The sequence below is a fragment of the Andrographis paniculata genome, unplaced genomic scaffold (assembly GCF_009805555.1).
Source record: "Andrographis paniculata isolate CXL003 unplaced genomic scaffold, ASM980555v1 Contig69END, whole genome shotgun sequence".
NCBI classification, from domain to species: Eukaryota; Viridiplantae; Streptophyta; class Magnoliopsida; order Lamiales; family Acanthaceae; genus Andrographis; species Andrographis paniculata.
In genome coordinates this window covers 1,785,203-1,807,195 of record NW_026137605.1, presented here as the reverse complement: position 1 = coordinate 1,807,195, position 21,993 = coordinate 1,785,203, and the positions used below count along the sequence as shown (strand labels likewise).

The window sequence follows — 21,993 nt, the reverse complement described above, 5'->3', positions numbered from 1 at the left end:
TTTCAAGCGCTTGATTAGCCCGAGCTTATCACACTACAAAGAAAAAATTATTTATGTAACAAAATTTTTTTGTTTCTAAATCTATTTTTTTTCGTTACTAATGACATTAAAGACGGAAATATAAATGAAATTACGTTAGCTACGTGAACTTTAGGAACGAAATTCCGTTACAAATATATTATTTTTTTTAGTGTTACATGCAAGCATCTCACACAATATTAAATAATAATAAAAAATTTATATTAATATAATATAAATACAATATATGAACCGACATTATATATTCACACATCACAAAATACCATTACACGTGAACTATCATCACATGATTTCAAAGCATACACTGTAATGCTCTTTGCCTTAAAAATAGTGTGTTATCTTTTCTTTTATATATATATATATGGTTATTATACCTAATCCACATAATATTAATTAATTCTAATCAGCATCTTAACCGTTGTCGTAATTTTACATTATAAAAAGCACATTAAATCATTACAACAATAAAACATAATAAAATGTATGTTTAATATAAACAATGCAAACTCATAAGATACCTTATCGAGGGACTTTTGGAGAATTTCTATTCATTCTTAAAAAAAATTTCTAAAATAAATATCAAATAAAATTTATTTTTTATTTTAATTTGTTACTAAAATAAAATTTAGTATATATATTCAAAACATCATATCGTGAATTTATCTCCGGATCAAGTAGATTTTATTCAAAAAATACCTAATATACAAAATTATAGCGAAACAAAATTCAAATAAATTTTAAAATAATTAATACTCCATCCGTCCCATAATAAAATATCCATTTTTCCATTTTAGTCCGTCTAATAACAAAGTATTCATTTTCTTTTTTTAGTAATTGTACTATCTACCTAACATTACAAATATTCTTACAACTTGCAATATATTACACAAATGCCATTATTTTATATCATATATACTAATAAGGTTATTTTAGTCGTTTCTACTTTATTCCTACTATATCCCAATATAATACTAATATTTCTAAAATTATGTGAAAAAAGCAAATGGATACTTCTTTATGGGACGAAGGAAGTACAAAAATTGAAATTAAACACTAAAACTGGAATGACGATAGCTCCGATGACTCGAACGGCTTCTTTCTCCCCAATCTTCTCTCTAGCGATAGGGATGACCATATTCAGCTCAATGACTTAAGGTAACCACGCCGCATTGATGGAAGTCGGTTCCTGACTCTAAACCTCGACACCCATCGAAATCGGCCAGAAAGAGCTTCTAAACCTCATCATAACTCATCGGAAAACACTAGTCGGATACTCCATCTTTTACTAGCTGTTTTTTCACCCAAAACCCCTCGAACTAATTTATATATCTCTTTTTTCAGAAACTTCTCCAAACTCTAACCTAACATACTAATTGGGCTTCGGCTTGGGTTTGGGTTTGGGTTTGGGAATAAAAAATTGAGTTGATTTGGTGAGCTGAACTAAAAAGTGGTCAATTCATTTTATTTATTGAGGGACTATTTGAATTAGGTTTCAAAAAGACAAAATTTTTAACTCATAACATCAAAATCTATATTTATATCGCATCAAATTATTATTCAAATTCAAATTTTAACTATTCAAAATTCAAATAAAAAATCCAAACCCCAAACAAAAACACCCTTCATTAAAAATAAAACCCAATAATGACTAAATATACTACTGACTTAAGGAAAGCATTGAAGCTTGCAGGAACAGCAACATGTCAATTGTTTCGTTAAATGAAACATAACATCAAATATTCAAAATGATTGTTTCCCTTAAAAATTCAAACCGTTAGACAAATGCATTATTAATTTATTTATGTGCAAATGAGAGTTTTTCAATATTTTCATTGTGAACATCTACATGTTTTCTGCACCCCAAATTCTTCTTTGTGCCACCTGATGCTCAAAGAAAGCAATGTACACTCTTTAAATGATTTGAAAGTTACAATGATAAGTCTCTTCTTCTCGACTGACCACCTTAGATAACGGTAAATTGAAAAAATATTATTTACATATATTCAGTTATCACTTTTATTTTCTATTTATCTCGCTAAGTACTGCAAAAGTTGTCATTTATATCATCTAACTGTGTGTGGAACAACCAGTCGTGTGAACATGACGCGCTGCCGGAAAACAAAAATAACTAATTTTGCTAATATATATGATATATTTTGTCAGTGATATAAATAAAAGACAAAAGTAGTAATTATATGTACCAGGATTATATATTTTGCAATTTCCCTCCGTAGACAACATCAACCAAAATCGAATATCAAGTATGCCAACACTAGTTTTTCTATTTTTCATCATAATCCTATGAAAATCATTTTGGTATATCGCCAATCAAATGTTAAGGAAATTGTGAGAATAAAAATAATCAAGAACGCATACAAACACACACAAATATACGATAATTTTGTTTCAATTAGGATGATCTACGTTTTTATGCGGCCCAAAAACTATGCGCACGACCAAAAAAATCATTTTGAGGGCACAGTCCCCGAACCCCAATAGGTTGCCCCTCTATGACCCCCAACTACCTCATCGCCAAGGTCAAATGGCAGTCGACTGGCTGAATGTACAATACTTTTCCAAACTCTAATTCCGGCTTCACAACACAATAACAAACTCATAAAATACCACATGAATTTCCATTCTTCAGCATATATAGATAAAAAATCTATCACAAAGAAGCATCTTTAATCAAATGGCTGATGTTTATTTCAATACAAAAACAACAATGAATATTCTGCAGATTGAAAGAAGCATAAATATCCTCTTAAGAAATAAAGCATCTAGGAACAACAAGATCAAATAGCATTTCAACTGTGATTCCCTCAGCCTTTACAACAGGGAAAACAACCACCAGTCCACCCTAATCATAAACAAAGAAAAGAAGAAATGTATCATTACCAAAGAAGACAGATGAATTAATAACTAATGTTGTACTGAAATGAGAAAAACAGTATATATATATATATATATAAATATATATTTATATACAGGATCGTCTCGGAATTTTTCAAAGCCCTGAGCAAAAATTAAATAGTAGGCCCTATAAATAAATAATTAATTTTTTTTTTTAAAAAAATATTGTACACGACAAATATAATAAATAAACTACAGAAAAGTAATAATTATATTAATAATACATCCAATAAATAAAATATACTCGCAACCACCAATAATAATAACTATGAATTTTAAAGGCAGAAAAAGATAATATTAATTTTAGAAAAAATATGGTTAGAGTTTAATTTTAGAATTAGAATTGAATTTGATAATTATAGAGAAAAATATGGAATTAAATTTAAATCATATTTTAACATATCCAATAATGCTATAAAATTTAAAAATATGAATCCTTCCGAAACAGAGGCCCTGCAGTTGCTCACGTTGCTCCTGCCACTGTATATAAATATATATAAATGAATAATTAAGGAGCTGAGCACCTACCCATAATAAGACCTTAGCTCCAACCCATAGTCTTTTGGGTGAAGGTGGAAAAGGAAGAAGTATGATGTGAATGAGTCCATAAACAGCAATACCCAATGCATGGATTAAGAGCATTATAGGATGTGGGGATAGGCCACTGGTTGTCGCCATAACGCTGCGCGCGACAAACCCTCCGAGGCTTAGATAGCCGAGACATGATTCGTAGAGTGCCCCCTTTAGGTCATCGGTAAACTCGGGAGGAGCTTCGGTTGCAGCCTCAAAAACTTTGTATAGTGCTCCAGAAACAAGATTGATTGTGAATGCAAATTGCTGCAATTGCGCAGTGTTGTGACGAATTAGAACTAATGATCGAATAATAAACAGAAAAGGTAAAGAAGACACAGATTTACATAGTTCACCAATAACGTGTTGATTACATTCACGGGTAAAAACGAAAAATAAATTTACTCACGATGGCAAAATTACAGATTTTGTATCCTTAAGTCTACTTAAATAAACCGAGAGAATACATAAAAATACATCTGGTGTTAGTTTATGTAAAACTGAAATTCTCTTCTTTCATTAGAACTACAAATCTTCTAAATAACAACCACTAACTATATATATATATATTATTGATCACCGAAACTCTGGAATATCGTGCTTAAAAAATTCTCAAATGAAGCATAAAGGTATATTGCAAATATAATTTTGATGTGTAGCATATACATACATAGAGAAGAGATTACAAATTTAATCTTGTACTACTTTTGTCTAGTGTGTTTTTTCAGTTGTGTTTTGATTCTATACTTTTTAGTTACGACTAAAACATATCTACGTGAACTACAAATGACAAAGAGTGATAATTTACCATAGATACAAGATTAAGTTTGCAATTTTCGCGAACATACAACATACCTTTCTTAGAGCATAGAATGATTCGATAAGGTTGGATAGAGCATATTCCTCGTGTAGATCATTTACACCTCTAAGAAGGTCTCGTAGGAGAACTACGTCGTGTAGGGCTACAGTCATGCCGGCTGCAAGTATGGGATGCCGCATGTTCAAAGCATCCCCGATCAGAACTGCACCGGGAGTGTGGTTAGGCTTTCCCGGCATGGATTTGGTTGGCGTAGTCCTTATATTTCCTTTATCGATCGCAGCCATGAATGCATCATAGAGTATAGGAGGAATCTAGGTCACATAGTTAAGTATTTCCATTGTGAGTTTATCATGTTCAAGCTCATGATTCAATTAATCAAAACCTGAAAAGATATACTTCATCTGCTAAAATTATATCACTGTTTCTTTATTTGGCCGTTGATTAAACTTATGCATATTCTATTTATACTAAATAATTTCATCCACACACAATTTTATCACATTTACTTTAACAATAATGTCACTATTTTTTCTACTTACCTCCACTATTTTTTCAATCAACTCTTAAATAAATTTTTCATAATATCCCATCTTACTTTTACCCACTCCACTTTAATATTAATATATCATTATTTTTTAATCTTTCCACCCAACTAAAGTTATATAATTTTCCGGACAGAAAGAGTATATATATATATATATGTATGTATAATCCAATTACCTCAGAAGCCACAACAGTTTTCAAGTAATCGGCCATGGCAATGGATGACTGGTTTTGCTTCGAGTAAGGAATAATAAGCCCAATTTCTGTGCTACTGATTCGATAAAGTAACAATTGGTTAGAGCCTCTAAATAATACATTATTGTAGTTAGGATATGGAAGTTCACAATTTTCCAAGATCAAACAGACCAGAGTAGATTGAAACTCCACCTTCATCATCGAAAAAAATAAGGCAGTTAGTTACTTAGAAAAATAAGAGAGAGTAGAAAGAGCATACGAAAGCACAATGAATGTGATATCAATAGAGTTACTTAAAAAATTGTCGTTTTATTCACCATGGGAGTAGATAGAGTGCATCGCAAGTTTGAAGAGCTGCCATCGCAAACAATAGTTAGCGGCGCATAAGTTGAAGCTACCACTTGAGAGTTTTTAGTGTTATATCGAACTCCCTTAATCGCTCCATTTTCTTCGATAAGGGAAACCACTGTCCCTTGTTCGAATCGTACGCTGATTTGATCACAAAATGTTAGAAATGGCTACTTGATTCAGTAATGAATCACAGTTAACCAAACTATATTTGGTTTACAAATTTAATGGAAGGGATACTACAATCATCATTGAGCTGAAAAAGATTAATTATAGATGCAATCAGAAAAATTGTTGTTTAAATCTCACCAATATCCAATTTTGTCAAAACATAGGAATGAAAAGATAGATACATCCATTATATGGATTATGTCTCACGCCATTTTTTTAAATCATTTCTTAACTCCTATTTCTTTCAATGAGTTGAGCATGTTCTGCTATCTAATCCACTACAAAAAATTATCAATTTTGAAGTTTTTTCGTTCCTAAATTCACTTTATCCGTTACTAATGATATTAGAGATAAAATTACGTTAACTACGTAAACTTTAGGAACGGAATTCCGTTACAAATATACTATTTTTTTTGTAGTGATTATCGATTAGAAAGTTCTATCAAATGGGCTCTAAAAAGGGATATATATTGTTTCTATTTGCATACTGATTTGGTCCCGTCAACACATATATATAAAACAATTGGAATATTTTGTGTGTGTGTGTGTTTTTTGTTTGGTGAACGCACATATTGTTAACATAGGTAATGTAATAAATTCCTTTAAATTCTGTTAAAGCAATGTTCTCCCAAGAACTATTTGTCTTGACTCAAAACTTGCAAAGCAACTAACCTTAAATGATATAAGTAATAATGGACTCGAAATAACCACAACAAGGTTACTATTTCTAATCTTATAAAGAAATCACCTATTGTCAAACCTTGTCAACTTATCATATTTTTTTGCGTGCTCGGTATTAGATGAAATTTACGTACTTCATTCAAAATGGGCCAACAAGTCGTAATGCCATTGTTTTGCATGTCATGAGGTCTTCTTAGCCAGCCGATATCGTTTATGGTTTCAAATCGATATTTTTCTACTTTTGGGACTTTTTAAATATTTGTAATTGTTCTTATTTTGGGATTTAGGGTATGTGACTATATAAAAATTAAGTTCTCAATTTGTAAGCAATTTTTGTTGGATAAAAAAATTTCAATCATTGATCGACAATTATTCTCTTGTTTGACTATCTCTATTAATGCATTGGCATCATTAAATCACCGAAACTAAAATCAACTCCAACTAGTGATTAAATTCAAACTTGTTGTTAAGCTCAGTGTGCAATTAATTCATCACATCATTTGTAGTGTTAAAAGTTGAAGGCGGTATGCACTACAAAAAAGTTGAAATTTAACTACAAAAAATTTTCGTAGAAAAAGGCGATGAATTCATAGCAAAAATATTTTTGTGACGAAATTCATTTCATCGTCTATATCGCGTTAGTAAAGGTCTTTGGCGACAAATATGACTTTCGTAACAAAATATAAGTTTTTTGCAATGAAAGTTAAAAAAAGAGATATAACTACAAAATATGATTTTGTAGCTAAAGATCTTTTGCTATAAAATTAATATTCATATCAAAAGAGTTTTAGCAACAAAATAAGTATGATCGTTTTAGGCAAAAAGATTTTAACTATGAAAAATAATTTTAAAGCTAAAAGCTTTTTGCTATGATAATATAATTTTCTAGCAGAAAAATTTTAGCGACGAAATTAATTTTAAAGTATATAATTTATTTTTAGATGAAATTAATATTTGTTGCTAATTGACACGTTTGAACAATAATATTATTTCTTAGTTAAAAATATTGTAGCTAATTAAATTTTTATTTTTATTTATTATTATTATTATTTTTTTAGCAATGAAGTGAAAGAAACTACTCACTTCGGGAGAGCTTCTGCCTTTTCTCTCATCCTCTGTACAAACTTGCCATGGTGAAAGCACATCCCCGATATCTCGAATCCATTTTTGTCCGGGGGATATGGCAACTTGATCCATCTACCACCCTCGTATATAACAAGGCCAAGTAGTTTTTGAGCATCAATATCGCTTAAGCAATCTACAATGGCACAACCTCATTGTAATTAATCATCTAGTAGTTATTTGTGAAGCCGATATCTAGACATGGGGTTGTCATATGTTACCTTGAAGCCCCAACTCGGCCAATTTCGAGAGTCCTTTAGGATGTAGAATTTCACCCATGATACGGTTTGATTCTTTTAAGTCCCTTTCAATGATATGAACTTGTCTCCCATCCTGCATGTAGGCATGATGTCGATGCAAGAATAAAGATAGTCGAACAAAAGAGTTTTTGACTATCAAATATTGAAAATATTTTATTAAAAAATTAAAACTAAACACAAAATGAAAAGTTAAGTATTTGTAAAATAAAAAATCCTACATCCCAAATAAATTACAAGAAAAATATCAAAAATAGAAAAAACGTCCGATTTGAGACCCTAAATAGTATATCTGGCTCACTAAATCTAGTTTGTGTTACGAAAATAATGGAAAATCAAGAAAAACACACAAGAACATCAAGAATTTGTGGATCTAGTTGGATCAGGATGATCTTACTTCTACGTCTAGGGCATCCGAGCCAAATATTTGCACCAGTAATTTCATGTGTAAATTATAGAAAAAATATAAAAAGTATATATATATAAATCCGTAGGTCAAACCCTAACATGCTGAATCATCAAAAATTGGCCCAACCATAAGAAAAAAAGACCATGCAACTAGCTCATCCTGTACCACTCAGGGAGAGCCGTACAATTCAGTGAAGTGGCAACAAATCAAAAATTCCTGTTAAACCCTTGTACATCAAGAGGTGAGACATTCCTCGCTTGAGGGTTGAGTCCAGGTTCGATATTTAATTAAAAATATGCGAGCACAAAAATATAAAATTTAATTAAAAGAAAATCTTCAAAATAGAGATTGACAAGATTGCATCAAGTTAGACATATTTTATTAATTATCCAAAACAACATATAACATATTTTTGTGCCATTCAATATATTTTATAACCAGCGCAGCAAATTGACACATGAATATATGAACAGAAACTTAGATGCATAATCCCTAAATTAATGACTATATATAACAAATATATGAAAAATATCATGATACTGGTAAACAAAAATTCAGGAATATATATATATATATATATATATAAGAAGTAACAATTGTTAATTAAACCTTGGCAAGAGCATAGGCCAGCGCGGCGCCGGAAACTCCAGCGCCGACAATTATAATGTCGGCGTCGCCAAGCTGAGATCTTTGATCCATGGCAGAGGTTGTTGTGCAACCATTCTTACACAGAGTATGATCAGCACTGTAAGATTTAGTCTGCCCTAGCTTCTTCTTCCATGTCGTCATTGTCCATAGTAATAACAAAATAAGTAACCCCAGAAAGAACACAATATTAAAACATCCACCAACAAAGTACATATCATCATCATCAGCCATTGTTCTATATATAATTTTGAAAAACAATGAGGAGAAAAATAACTACTGGTTTCAAAATTAAGGCCAGATGTGGAGACTGACTGGCTGACTGATCTTCAGACAAATTCTTGGAGATTTATAGAGAGAGAGACACAAACACAAAAAAAGAAACAAAAGGAGGGGTTGGGGGGGGGGGGGGGGTCAACGTCTTCTATAGTATTTTAATTATTTTCCTGTCCTGATCTTCTTCATTTTTGTCACAATTAATTGTTTATTCCCTATAGTTGTTTGAGAGAACGTTACGTCTCTGCAGAATCCATTTTGTTAATAAACCTTAACGTTTCTGCTACTGACTGCATTGCGCTAGCGTCGTCTCGAACTTTTTTAAGGCCTAAGTAAAATTAATTGATAGGCCTATGAATTTATTTATTTTTTTGTTTCTCAAAATACTGTCAATGAATAATACAATAATAAATTCTACAAATTAATTATATATATATAATACATGAAATATATGTGTCTCGTAAGGGATGAATTGTCGGACCTTGTTTGTGATATATATTTTGATTATTATAAAGCCAATAATTCAATAATATTAATTACAAATTTTAAAGGCAATGAATATAAGACTAGGAAAAAAATTTGTTATGATTTATTAGAATTAGAATTGGATTAGGTGATTGTAAAATTAATGAAATAAAATTTAAATTATATTTTAATATATCTAATAATAATTATGGACTTTATAAATATTTACGAATTGTAGAGAGAGTAAGATGAGATTATAGAAAAATTCTTATTAGAATTTAATTTTAGAATTAAAATAGATTAGGTAATTGTTGAAAAAAATTGTAGGATAAATTTTAAATAAATTTTAATATATGTAATAATAGTTAAAATTAAAAAATATATATATAGACCATTTTTTAAGTAGAAGTCTGAGCAATTGCTCATCTTGCTCCTGCTAAGAACCGGCTCTCCATTGCATGTCAATGTTATCATTATTTATTATTAGGGTAAACTGTTTTTTAGTCCCGTAACTGGACTTTTTATCATTTTAGTCTCATAAGTGGAGTCTGTCGCAAACTAGTCCCATAAGTGAAAACTTTTCGCTGTTTTAGTCCTCCGGTGTCGGAGACGCCTGCGTGACTCACCGGAGGTGACGTGTCCGCCAGGTGTCCCGCCAGGTCAGCGACACCTGGCGGACACGTGGATTAATTTTTTTTTCATTTTTTTTTCATTTTTTTTAATTAGACAAAATAAAAAAATACAAAAAAAATTAAAAATAAGTTTTAAAAAAATGAAAAATAAATTAAAAAATCCACGTGTCCGCCATGTGTCGCCTCCGGCGAGCCACGCAGGCATCTCCGGCGCCGGAGGACTAAAACATCGAAAATCTTTCACTTATGGGACTAGTTTGCGACATGCTCCACTTACAGGACTAAAGTAATAAGGGGGTCCATTTACGGGACTAAAAAAACAATTTACCCTTATTATTATTATTATTATTATTACAGGATATATAGTGGCGGAGCCACGTAGGGGCTCGTGGGCCCCAAGCCCTCCAAGCCCTCGTCCACAATATTAAGTTGATTATATTGTTGATTACATAGATGTTTGCTCATTCAAATTCGATCAATTCTTGTCAAATTAATATCTTTATATTGATTAAATATTTAAAATAAATTTTTTTTATCATAATTTTCGCTTAAAATAATAAAAATATATGATTTTTCGATCCGAACAAAATCTTCAACCCCTCCACAAAATAACTCTCGCTCCGCCACTGAATATATATATATATATATATAATGTTTATATTTCAGTCATTACCCAAGTCATTTTGTTGTGGGTATCACCCTAAGAAATTGTTGTCAATTTTTGCATATTGTCTTGTCACCGTCTCCAATTAAATTGTGGCACGGAAAGCAATACAAATATATTAAAAAAAAAACCAGTAAAAAAAACTAATACTTCTCCATTAATAATGAATTGTGATATTATTTTATTATTGTATATAATTAATAATATTATAATATTTAAATAAATTTGATATATATGATTAAAATATTAGTTGTTATGGGACAGAGAGAGTATAATAGTATTAATTGTTCGATGCATACTTAATTATCAGCCTTACAAAATATATTATCCATGTGTCACAATTTTTCTATTTTAGTATACTGACTACGCGTGAATTCCTATGTCAGGATTTGCACTTTATGGACACTTTACCTAAAATATATCATGGTATATGTCACAATTTTGTTAAAAATATCTTGTACATATTTTATATTATCAAAATTGTGTCGTGTATCATTCAGTGGCTGCAGTGCTTAAAATTAACAAGATGTAAAATTCAAGCGCGGTCAATGTACTTAAATAACGAAGTTGTGACCCTCGCATTATATATTTTACTAGAGTAACAATAAAAAAAAATAAGAGTGATAGTTAGACATATGTACATGATTTATTTTAGGGTAAACTGTTTTTTTAGTCCCGTAACTGGACTCCTTTATCATTTTAGTCCTGTAAGTGGAGCATGTCGCAAACTAGTCCCATAAGTGAAAAAATTTCGTTGTTTTAGCCATCCGGCGCCTGAGACGCCCGCGTGGCTCGCCGGAGGTGACGTGTCCGCCGGGTGTCCCGCCAGGTCAGCGACACCTGGCGGACACGTGGATTTTTTTTATTATTTTTTAAAATTTTTTTTTAATTTTTTATAATTGGACCAAATAAAAAAAATACAAATAAACTTAAAATAAATTAAAAATAAGTTTTAAAAAAATTTTAAAAAATGAAAAAAAAAAAATCCACGTGTCCGCCAGGTCAGCGACACCTGGCGGACACGTCACCTCCGGCGAGCCACGCAGGCATCTCCGGCGCCGGAGGACTAAAACAGCGAAAATTTTTCACTTATGGGACTAGTTTGCGACATGCTCCACTTACGGGACTAAAATGATAAGGGGGTCCAGTTACGGAACTGAAAAAACAGTTTACCCTTTATTTTATTTTATTTTATTTTATTTTGCAATTTTCTCCCAATTGTGTTTGTTTTGGGGATTTTCTCCTAACTTTACTGTTCATTCAAACATCTATTTTTTATTTTTTATATTATATTAAAATTAATTATATATTCAAAACATCACATCAATACCTATTTATATCACATCGTACAACTATTTATATTCAAAATTTTTACTATTCAAACTTCGATTCAAAATCCATACCTTCAAACTTTGATTCAAAATCCATACCCTCAAACAAACACACTCATCAATAGTAAAAATTTTGGGACAACTCCAACCAAACATAACCATAATTATATGGACTATGTTCTTTTTATATTAATATTTATTTTCATATTTTATTTTAATTTTTAAATAAAATAATAGGTAGATGTGATGTTTATCATTTTGCATGCACAATACATATTTTTAATATAAAGATAACTAATATAGAAGTAAATAAATAAGTCGGACAACTTATTTCTCCAATATTACCTTAAAAAATTAAAGTGCATATTCATTTTTACAATAACATTATTTCTAGTTGTTGTTAATTTTGAACAAATAATGGTAATTTAATCAAATTTTATGCTAACAAAATGAATTTTATACAACAAATAAACAGATAGTTTTCTCTTTATTATTATTATTATTTATTAAAGACAATATAGTGTGATATATTTTACGCAAATTTTTTTTTTTTAACTTTATTAATTTTTTTAATTATATATATAATCATTTTAAAAATATTTTCATAATTGAATATCAATCAAAAATATTATGTATATTTAATTTATCTATCTAAAAAAATATTTAACAGAGTTTATTGTAATTAATATTTAAGGTGATTTTCATTTAAATAGATATTGTTGATGTAATTTTTCAACAAAAATAAAGTAAAATTCAAAGATATAGAAAATATCCTTAAAGTTGATTAATTAGTGCCTGAGATTAGGAATCTCTAAACACTGTATGGTACAGAAAATAAACTGGAAAATAAAAGACTGAAATTTAAAGTGGTGATCCCCAAATCTGACTTTGCTTTGTTGAAGTTGATTGAAGATGCCTTGTCAAATGATGATTCAAATCCTTAAATATTCTCTGGGGAACTGTACTGAAAACCGTCGCCCGAACGGTTACAACGTCTCCTTCCCAACCGTCTTCCAATCCTTCTCCTGCTGACACGTGTCCTCAGCAGACCAAAAAATATCCCTATATTCCACTCTTTGAGCCGACCATAGACCTTCCGCCCTTTTGGCCCGACTGCCAATCTACAACCGCATTGGTCCGACTGCCAATCCTCCCGACTTGCAAACCATCTGACTTATTTGGAGTAGCTACAGACATCCCGACTAACAAACCATCCGATTCGTTGGTCCTGCCGCAGAGTTCCGATTTGCGAACTTCCCGTCCTGAAGGCCTCCCGACCTACAGATTTCCCGTCCTGAGGGCCTCCCGACCTGCGGACTTCCCGTCCTGATGACTTTCCGTCTTGAGGACCTCCCGACCTGAAAACCTTCCGACTTGAGGTCTTTCCGTCTTGAGGACCTACCGACCTAAAGTCCTTCCGTCCTGATAACTTTCCGTCTTGAGGACCTCCCGACCCGAAGACCTTCAGTCCTGAGGTCTTTCCGTCTTGAGGACCTACCGACCTGAGGTCCTTCCGTCCTGATAACTTTCCGTTTTGAGGACCTCCCGACCTGAAGACCTTCCGACCTGAGGTCTTTCCGTCTTGAGGACCTACCGACCTGAGGTCCTTCCGTCCTGATGACTTTCCGTCTTGAGGACCTCCCGACCTGAAAACCTTCCGACCTGAGGTCTTTCCGTCTTGAGGACCTACCGACCTGAGGTCCTTCCGTCCTGATGGCTTTCCATCTTGAGGACCTTCCGTCTTGTATTTTCCTTAGAAATAAACCTATTTTCCTTAATTTCCTCACGGCGTCCTTCAGCCAGTTCAATCAACTCTATTGCCAGGCCCATTCTTCTTTTTACCTTGGGCTTTTAACCTAATTCTAAATTTCGTACGTAACAGATATATATTTACTATATTGTCACTAATTTATTTTTTAAGTGTCTTATAATCTAAAGTCAGTTAACAAATTGAAATATTTTATGCGTCACTTAATGCATGGTTTATAATTCATTAGTTAGTTCATTTATTAATGATATTTAATTGAGAAAATTTAATTGGTTGCTAGCATAATATCTATCATTAGCTTGTGTTAATTTGTCTGCATATTGGATGTCGGATAAAGAATGTCTGCTAAAATGTCGAACTGTTAGGAAAACGCAGTCATTAATTTATATACCCGTAAACAGAAGTCTCCAACATCGGATACTACAATTGATTATATATGTAATATCAAATCCGAACTTGTCCGTACGTATTTGAAAAGATCAATGGGCCATATCTTTATTCAATATCTAACTTGTATCAACTTTAGTACTATTCATATTTTTTTAAAAAAATAATGTTTATGAAATTTTCATTAATCGTTTATTGAGATGTATGAAATTTTTATCACTTAAAAAGTTATTATTGCATTGAATAAAACCATGATTATATATATAATTGAGTAAAATAATATATGAGTATTAAGCGTGAGGCTAGACTAATAAATCACGGTCAGCACATATGAAAAAAGAAAATTCTAAAATGTTTTAATTTAATACAGTACTATCTAGTTCATATTTATAGGTGTATTGCATAAATATATTTCGTATGTTTGAAATCAATGATAATATGTATTGTATATGACTATGTCATATGTTGCTAGTTTACGTGTTATATTTGTATTATATTAATATAAATAATGCGATGTTTGTAATTATATCGCGTGTTTTCTATCATTACATATAGTTCAGTCAACACGGTATTGAATTAAAATTTAACACAATAACAAAAAATATAACTAGAAGTTATTTATGTACAACACAATGTTAATTTTTATTAAGAGATGATTTGACTTTAATATAATTTGCATTGATATTTATTTACTTAATATTTTAGTTATACTAAAATTTAATATGATACAAATAAATTCATAATTTAAAATATTGATAAATTCTTTTATGTATTTTATATTGCAAATAATTTATGAGACACTAATTTTAAAATTTATCATTTCATATTGTATATTTTCAAATTAGTTTATAATATTAATCAATTGCTAGTACAAAACAGTAAAAAATTCATAAATCCTATTCAATTTTGATGGTAAACTAAAAATTTTTTATTAAATTCTTATTTGATTATATATAAATAGAATTATTAATAAAATCTATTCAAAAAAAAATAATAATAAAAGAGGGGTTAGAGAAAATCATTTTAATGAAAAAAATGAGAAAAAGATATAAAAATCTCACACCATCCTTCCATATTATATATATATATATATTGATGATTCCAAATGTCTAAAATTAATAGCAATTTAGATATTTTATTAAATAAAATTAAATAATACTATGGGATAAGATTGAATTAATTTTTATTACAAATTGTTATTATTGTGATCATATAATTATCTATAATAAAATATATTAAAGTAAACATGAAATCAAATTTAATAAAACAATATTATGGAGTTTAATCCTATGTAGTAAACACTACAAAAATTTGTGAGATTTTAGAGGAAAATAATGAATTGTATTATTAACGAAAATATAAGAGTACACATAAATATATGTATACAAGTGGATTTGGGCCTAAATAATACAAATATTATTTCTATAGCTAACAAACGTGTATAATTTAATATCACATATTTATTTTATCGAAACTTTATTTTTTCTATAAATGTCCATATTTTTTTATCTCTGTTTGTCTTACATAATGTGCAATTTTTAATTTTAATTGAATTATTTAATTATCTTAATTTATAATTATTTTTATTATAAAAAAATATTTTTATTAATACATTTCTTAATTACTTATTAATTACTCCCTCCGTCCGCTTCTAAAGATCACATCTACCTTTTGCTTCAGTACTTAACATTAAAATATCCTTACATTTGTATAATTTTTTGTACAAATATCATTCTATTAGTATTATAATGATTTGATATAATAATTAATATTAAAAAATTATGAAAAAGTAAATGAGACTCTCAGACACGAACACAGATAGTATATTCTATCTAAATTTTTATATGTACAATAATAGGGACAATTTATCCTAAATGGAGAGAGTATTATATTTAGTTAATGTTAGGTATTTATTTTTTAATGTCTACACAATATGTATATATATCTTTTTTTCTATCATAAAAAAAAAAAAAAAAAAAAAAACGAAAGATTGAAAAACTACTATGAATATTACAAAAATGTAAACATACCCCAAATGTGGTTGTAATAAAAATGATAACATGGGCAGCTTGTCAATAGCAGAAACGTTAAGGTTTATCAAAAAGGGCCTCTGCAGAAACGTAACGTTCTCTCAAACAACTGTAGGAAATAAACAATTGTGATAAAAACGAAGAAGAAGCAGGAGGGGAAAAGAATTAAAATAATATAACATATCTTTTATTAACTTAATTATATATTTAAGAAGAGATTGACCTTTGTGTGTGTGTGTGTGTGTGTGTCTTATACCTCCAATTTGTCTGAAGATCAGTCAGTCAGTCAGTCTCAACATCTTGCCTTGATTTTGAAATCATTGTTAGTTATTTATCTCTCCTCGTTTTTTTATAAACTGATGGCAGATGATGATGATATGTGCTACTTAATTGGTGGATGTATTAATGTTGTGTTCTTTGTGGGGTTAGTTGTTTTGTTGTATGCTTTATTATTATTATCATCGAAGAAGAAGATATGGCAGACTAAATCTTACAGTACCGTGTGGAAGAATGGTTGCGCAACGACCTCTGCCATGGAAGAAAAATCCGATCAGCCAGGCGACACTGACATTATAATTGTCGGTGCCGGAGTTGCTGGGGCGGCACTGGCCTATGCTCTTGCCAAGGTATTAACAAAGTTTCCGTGACTCAAAACATCAGTATAGACGGTATAGTGTTTCATTCAACGACACACAAAAATTTAACCTGACTTGAACACGGGATCTCTGATACCATATTAAATAATAATAATCTCACCTAAAAACTAAGGATGTGTTTCTTTTGATGAGTTTAAAAAAAATTTGGTTTGAGTTTGATATGAAAATAATATTTGATGGGATGTTTTGTGAGAGGAAAAAAAGTATTTTTTTTTAGGAAACGCAAAGTCCAAATAGTAAAATTTGGGAAAATTATGCTAAAGAAACATACCCTTAATAGTCGTTTAAATGTTATATATATTGTTTGAATAATAACTTATTCCTAACTACATGAAGGATGGGCGACGAGTTCATGTGATTGAAAGGGACTTAAAAGAGACAAACCGTGTCGCGGGTGAAATTCTACACCCTAAAGGACACTTGAAATTGGCCGAGTTGGGGCTTCAAGGTACCATATGACAGCCTAATGTCTATACACATACGCATAAGCTTCACAACAACTATAGTTGATTAAACTAATACGAAGAGGTTGTGCAATTGTAGATTGTGTAAGCGATATCGATGCTCAAAAACTACTTGGCCTTGCCATATATGAGGGTGATAGATGGATCGAGCTGCCTTATCCCCCTGAGAAAAATGGCTCGGATATCTCGGGGATGTGCTTTCACCATGGCAAATTTGTAGAGAGAATGAGAAAAAAGGCAAGAACCCTCCCCAAGTGAGTGTTTTCTTTCACTTCATACACCATCAATTTTTCACATTAGAAATTATATTATATGATAAATCAATCAATTGCAAAATTGAGTTTAACAAATAGTTTGATTTTAAGCACAATCCTATAGCATTCTAACGCACCGAATCTGATCAGAACTTCAAAGTTGAGCGTGTTTGGACGAAATTAGTATTATGATGGGTGACGCACCAAAAAAAAAAAAAAAAGGGGGTTTGATTTCAAGACTTGTCTTGATTTGAATTTCCATTATTATTTAAGGTTAGTTGCTTTGCTTTGCAAGTTATCAATTGAGACAAAATAGTTCATGGGAGAACGTTGCAATAACTTTATATATTAAATTACTTATCCCAACAATACGTATATTATCAGAGCCAACTGAAAGAATTTCCAATCTATAATTAGAAAATAACATGCTCAATTCATTGAGAGAAAGAGGAGAAAGGACTGATGAAAATAAATAAAAATCGCTTAAGACATAATCCATGTAAAGGATTTGTATATCGATCTCTTCATTCTCATGTTTGACAACAACAATGTTTATGATCTTAATTTTCAGCGCAATGATGATTGTAGAATCGCTTCGATTAAATCTGTCATCAATCAAATATGGTTGGTTAATTAATTGTGTTCTTAGCTCCTTTACTGAATCAAGTATGTAGTCATTAATTTGGTGATTGATCGAACCAGTGTGCGGCTTGAACAAGGGACAGTGGTTTCCCTTATCGAAGAAAAGGGAGTGATTAAGGGAGTTCGATACAAGACTAAAAGCTCTCAAGTGATGGCTTCGACTTATGCGCCGATAACTATTGTTTGCGATGGCAGCTCTTCGAACTTGCGACGCACTCTATGTACTCCCTTGGTGAATAACAAGTTTTTTTTTTTTTTAAGTAACCTTATTGATATCACAAAATAAAATTGTAGTCATTGTGTTTTCGTGCACTCTTTTTCCTGCCTTTTATTTTTCTAAGTAACAATCTGTCTTAGTTTTTCCGATGATGTAGGTGAAGATCGAATCTACGGCCATCTGTTTGATCTTGGAAAATTGTGAACTTCCATATCCTAACTACACTAATGTATTGTTTAGAGGCTCTAATCCACTCTTACTTTTTCGAATCAGTAGCACTGAAATTCGACTTATTGTCCCTTACTCGAGACAAAATCAGCCTTCCATCACCATGGTCGATTACCTGAAAACTGTTGTGTCTTCTGAGGTACTTGGAAGATATATATATATATATATATATTTCCAGCTTTGATTAATTGAATCATGAGTTTGCAAATTATCAACTCACAATGGAAATACTTACTTCTGTGGCCTAGATTCCTCCAATACTTTATGATTCATTCATGGCTGCGATCAATAAAGGAAATATAAGGACGATGCCAACCAAATCCATGCCAGGAAAGCCTAACCACACTCCGGGTGCAGTTCTAATTGGGGATGCTTTGAATATGCGGAATCCCTTATTAGCAGCTGGCATGACTGTGGCTCTACACGACGTTGTTCTGTTACGAGACCTTCTTAGAGGAGTAAATGATCTACATGACAAAGATGCTCTATCAAACCTTATCAAGTCATTCTATGCTCTAAGAAAGGTATGATGTATGTTTGTATATGCTGTACATCAAAATTAAACTTGTGTTATTAGACAAGAATGTCGATACGGATACAAACATCTCACCACACTCTAAATGAAAAACTAGTCTCGTAAAGGATGGTCTGGTGGCATAGAGATGGATTTGTAACCGTGTGGCCATGAGTTCAAACTCCGAAGTCTCCAGGTCTTATCTGCCACACATAGTTCGCCTAGCGTGACTTATTTTATCGGGTCTAGTTTGTAGACTATTAGGTTCGGCCAGAGGTTTCTAAGTTATCATAAAAAATAAAAAAACAAAAAAAGAACTTATGAGATCTTCTAATATTTCAGTTTTACAAAACTAACTTAATGTCAGAGTCTAAATTCTCTTGTTATACATTCTTGTAATTCATTCAATTTTGTCTATGTCGACACATTATCCATTTTTACCTCCGCCGCCGTCATGTTTCCCTTCGTCTTCGCTTTTAGGGTGTGTTCCTTTAAGGTTTTTGTTTTCGTCTTGCACTATTCATTACTTTTTCTCCAAAACTATCGAATTAAATATTTATTTTTCTTTAATTAATAACAAAAAATTTATATTTCAATCAAAACATTTAGACATATTTATTTATATCACATCAAAGACTTAGTCATATTTTTACTATTTATATCACATAACCTGTGGACTTCTTGTATACGGCGTTCTTGGTTTAAATCTTATGTTATCAATTATCAATTTATTGATATCTTCACCAAGTCTTACCTTTGACCCTGATTTTATAATTTCTTAAGTAAATTAACTTTCAAGTTCATCTTTAAGTTTATGGAGCTACTACAATATATATATATATCGGACTTATTAATAAGATTGTTTAAAATATATTTAGAAACAATATATTATATTTATAGTTGTTATCTTATTTAAAAAAATTTTAGAATTCTTGTCTTATTTAGAGGATTTGAATATCACTATAAATATTTAGGTATTCTTATTATTTGAAAGGGAGAATTTCAGTTTCATATTCTAATATGGTATCAGAGCCAAATTATCTCCGGGTACATCCATGGCCCGTTATATCCCGTATATATTTTATTGATGTATCTTCTTCTATCAACGGTCATGCTATCATTTTCATGTCGTCTCCGTCTTTTCTACTTCGATCTCCATTGACGGAGTTCTACTTTCGACTCTAACGCTGATGAGAGTCTTGTTTTTTACTCTAGCTCTATAGAGTGAGCGAGTCCTATTTCCGACTCTAGCTCTATAGAGTGAGCGAGTCCTGTTTTCGACTATAGTTCCGTTGTGAGCGAGCGAGTCATGTTTCCAACTCTAACGGTGTTGAGAGTTCTGCTTATGACTCTGATCTAGTGGAATACTACATCATTCTCAGTCAATCTTGGCAAATTCAAATTTGTACTTTGAAGATCTCGACTATATCTTTTTCGGTCCCTTATGAAAAACTCAAGTTTGAGGAAGAGTGTTAAAAATATATTTAGAAGTAATATATTATATTTATGGTAGTTGTAAGATTCTTGTCTTATTTAGAAGATTGGTATGTATTCTTATTATTAAAATAGAAATTTTCATTTTATTATTCTAACAAAATTTATATTTCACAATAAAAATATAATAATAAATATAAAAAAGAGAATTTCAGTTTTACAAAACTAACACCTATGATATATATATGAATGTATTTATGTATATGTCCAATACATTGTGCTTACAGCCATTTGCATTCACAATCAATCTTGTTTCTGGAGCACTATACAAAGTTTTTGAGGCTGCAACCAAAGCTCCTCCCGAGTTTACCGATGACGTAAAGGCGGCATTGTATAAATCATGTCTCGGCTATCTAAGCCTCGGAGGGTTTGTCGCGCGCAGCATTATGGCGACGGCCACTGGCCTATCCCCACATCCTGTCATGCTCTTAATCCATGCATTGGGTGTTACTGTTTATGGACTCATTCACATCATACTTCTCCCTTTTCCACCTTACCCAAAAAGGCTATGGGTTGGAGCTAAGCTCTTGTTATGGGTAGGTGTTCCTTAATTATTGGGAATACTACCGTAAATATCTCGTACATATGACCAATTATCACTCTTATCATTTAATTGTCGGATAAAATATATTTCACATGTGTCAATTTTTTGCAATTTTTCGTCCTCTGGCTGCGCGTCAAGTTCACAATAAATACAATCTCATGCGCAAGGATAAAAATTGCGAAAAAGTGTTAGATGTGGGATATAATTTAATTTTCATCATGGCAAATATATTCTACATGTGTCACTTTTCTACGATTTTTGTCCTCTAGCTGTCCGTCAAGTTCAAAACGGTGTTGGTGCGAGTGGGATAGTACTACGGAGGACGAAAATTGCGAAAAAAATGACACATGTAGAATATATTTTGCGAAGATGATAATTAAAGGATAAGAAAGATAATAGACCATAGATACGAGATATTTATTGCAATTTTCTCCTTAATTATTCATTAGATATTGAATTTATCATTTCATTACAACATTAATTATTAATTCATTTGTGTTCTTTGGTAATGATATATTTCTTCTTTTCTTTCCTTATGATACATCTTAGGCTGGATTTGGGGTTCTTGACCCTCTTGTAAAGGCTGAAGGCATCACAGTTGCAATGCTGTTTGATCTTGTTGTTCCTGCAGGCATTCTTAAGAGGATAATGCTTCTTTCAATCTGCATTATATTCATTGCTGTTTTCTTCTTCGAAATTATATTTATATAAACA

The 21,993-nt window shown here is 31.2% G+C and overlaps 2 protein-coding genes across 2 annotated transcripts; one reads left to right on the top strand and one right to left on the bottom strand.

The window, feature by feature from the left end:
- Positions 1-2,703: 2,703 nt before the first annotated feature.
- On the bottom strand, positions 2,704-9,023 carry LOC127263906 (squalene epoxidase 3-like). Its single transcript, XM_051293198.1, has 8 exons — positions 8,678-9,023; positions 7,624-7,735; positions 7,364-7,538; positions 5,398-5,569; positions 5,063-5,272; positions 4,378-4,653; positions 3,481-3,789; positions 2,704-2,899 (listed from the first exon to the last, which is right to left on the bottom strand). Exons 1-8 carry the CDS (start codon positions 8,945-8,947, stop codon positions 2,804-2,806), a joined length of 1,620 nt encoding a protein of 539 aa, XP_051149155.1. The 5' UTR covers positions 8,948-9,023; the 3' UTR covers positions 2,704-2,803.
- Positions 9,024-16,625: 7,602 nt separating this feature from the next.
- Positions 16,626-21,990, top strand: LOC127263599 (squalene epoxidase 3-like). Its single transcript, XM_051292703.1, has 8 exons — positions 16,626-16,892; positions 17,259-17,370; positions 17,466-17,640; positions 18,343-18,514; positions 18,657-18,866; positions 18,976-19,251; positions 20,963-21,271; positions 21,829-21,990. Exons 1-8 carry the CDS (start codon positions 16,626-16,628, stop codon positions 21,988-21,990), a joined length of 1,683 nt encoding a protein of 560 aa, XP_051148660.1.
- Positions 21,991-21,993: the final 3 nt, after the last annotated feature.

What these genes read in the sequence shown, in the direction of transcription:
- LOC127263906 (XM_051293198.1), bottom strand. Translation starts at nt 8,947, where the DNA reads ATGGCTGATGATGATGATATGTACTTTGTTGGTGGATGTTTTAATATT. An exon ending in TGGCCTATGCTCTTGCCAAG is followed by an intron (nt 7,736 to 8,677) that starts GTTTAATTAACA and finishes GCCTACATGCAG; the next exon opens with GATGGGAGACAAGTTCATAT. An exon ending in GCACTCTATCTACTCCCATG is followed by an intron (nt 5,273 to 5,397) that starts GTGAATAAAACG and finishes TCGATGATGAAG; the next exon opens with GTGGAGTTTCAATCTACTCT.
- LOC127263599 (XM_051292703.1), top strand. Translation starts at nt 16,626, where the DNA reads ATGGCAGATGATGATGATATGTGCTACTTAATTGGTGGATGTATTAAT. An exon ending in TGGCCTATGCTCTTGCCAAG is followed by an intron (nt 16,893 to 17,258) that starts GTATTAACAAAG and finishes AACTACATGAAG; the next exon opens with GATGGGCGACGAGTTCATGT. An exon ending in GCACTCTATGTACTCCCTTG is followed by an intron (nt 18,515 to 18,656) that starts GTGAATAACAAG and finishes CCGATGATGTAG; the next exon opens with GTGAAGATCGAATCTACGGC.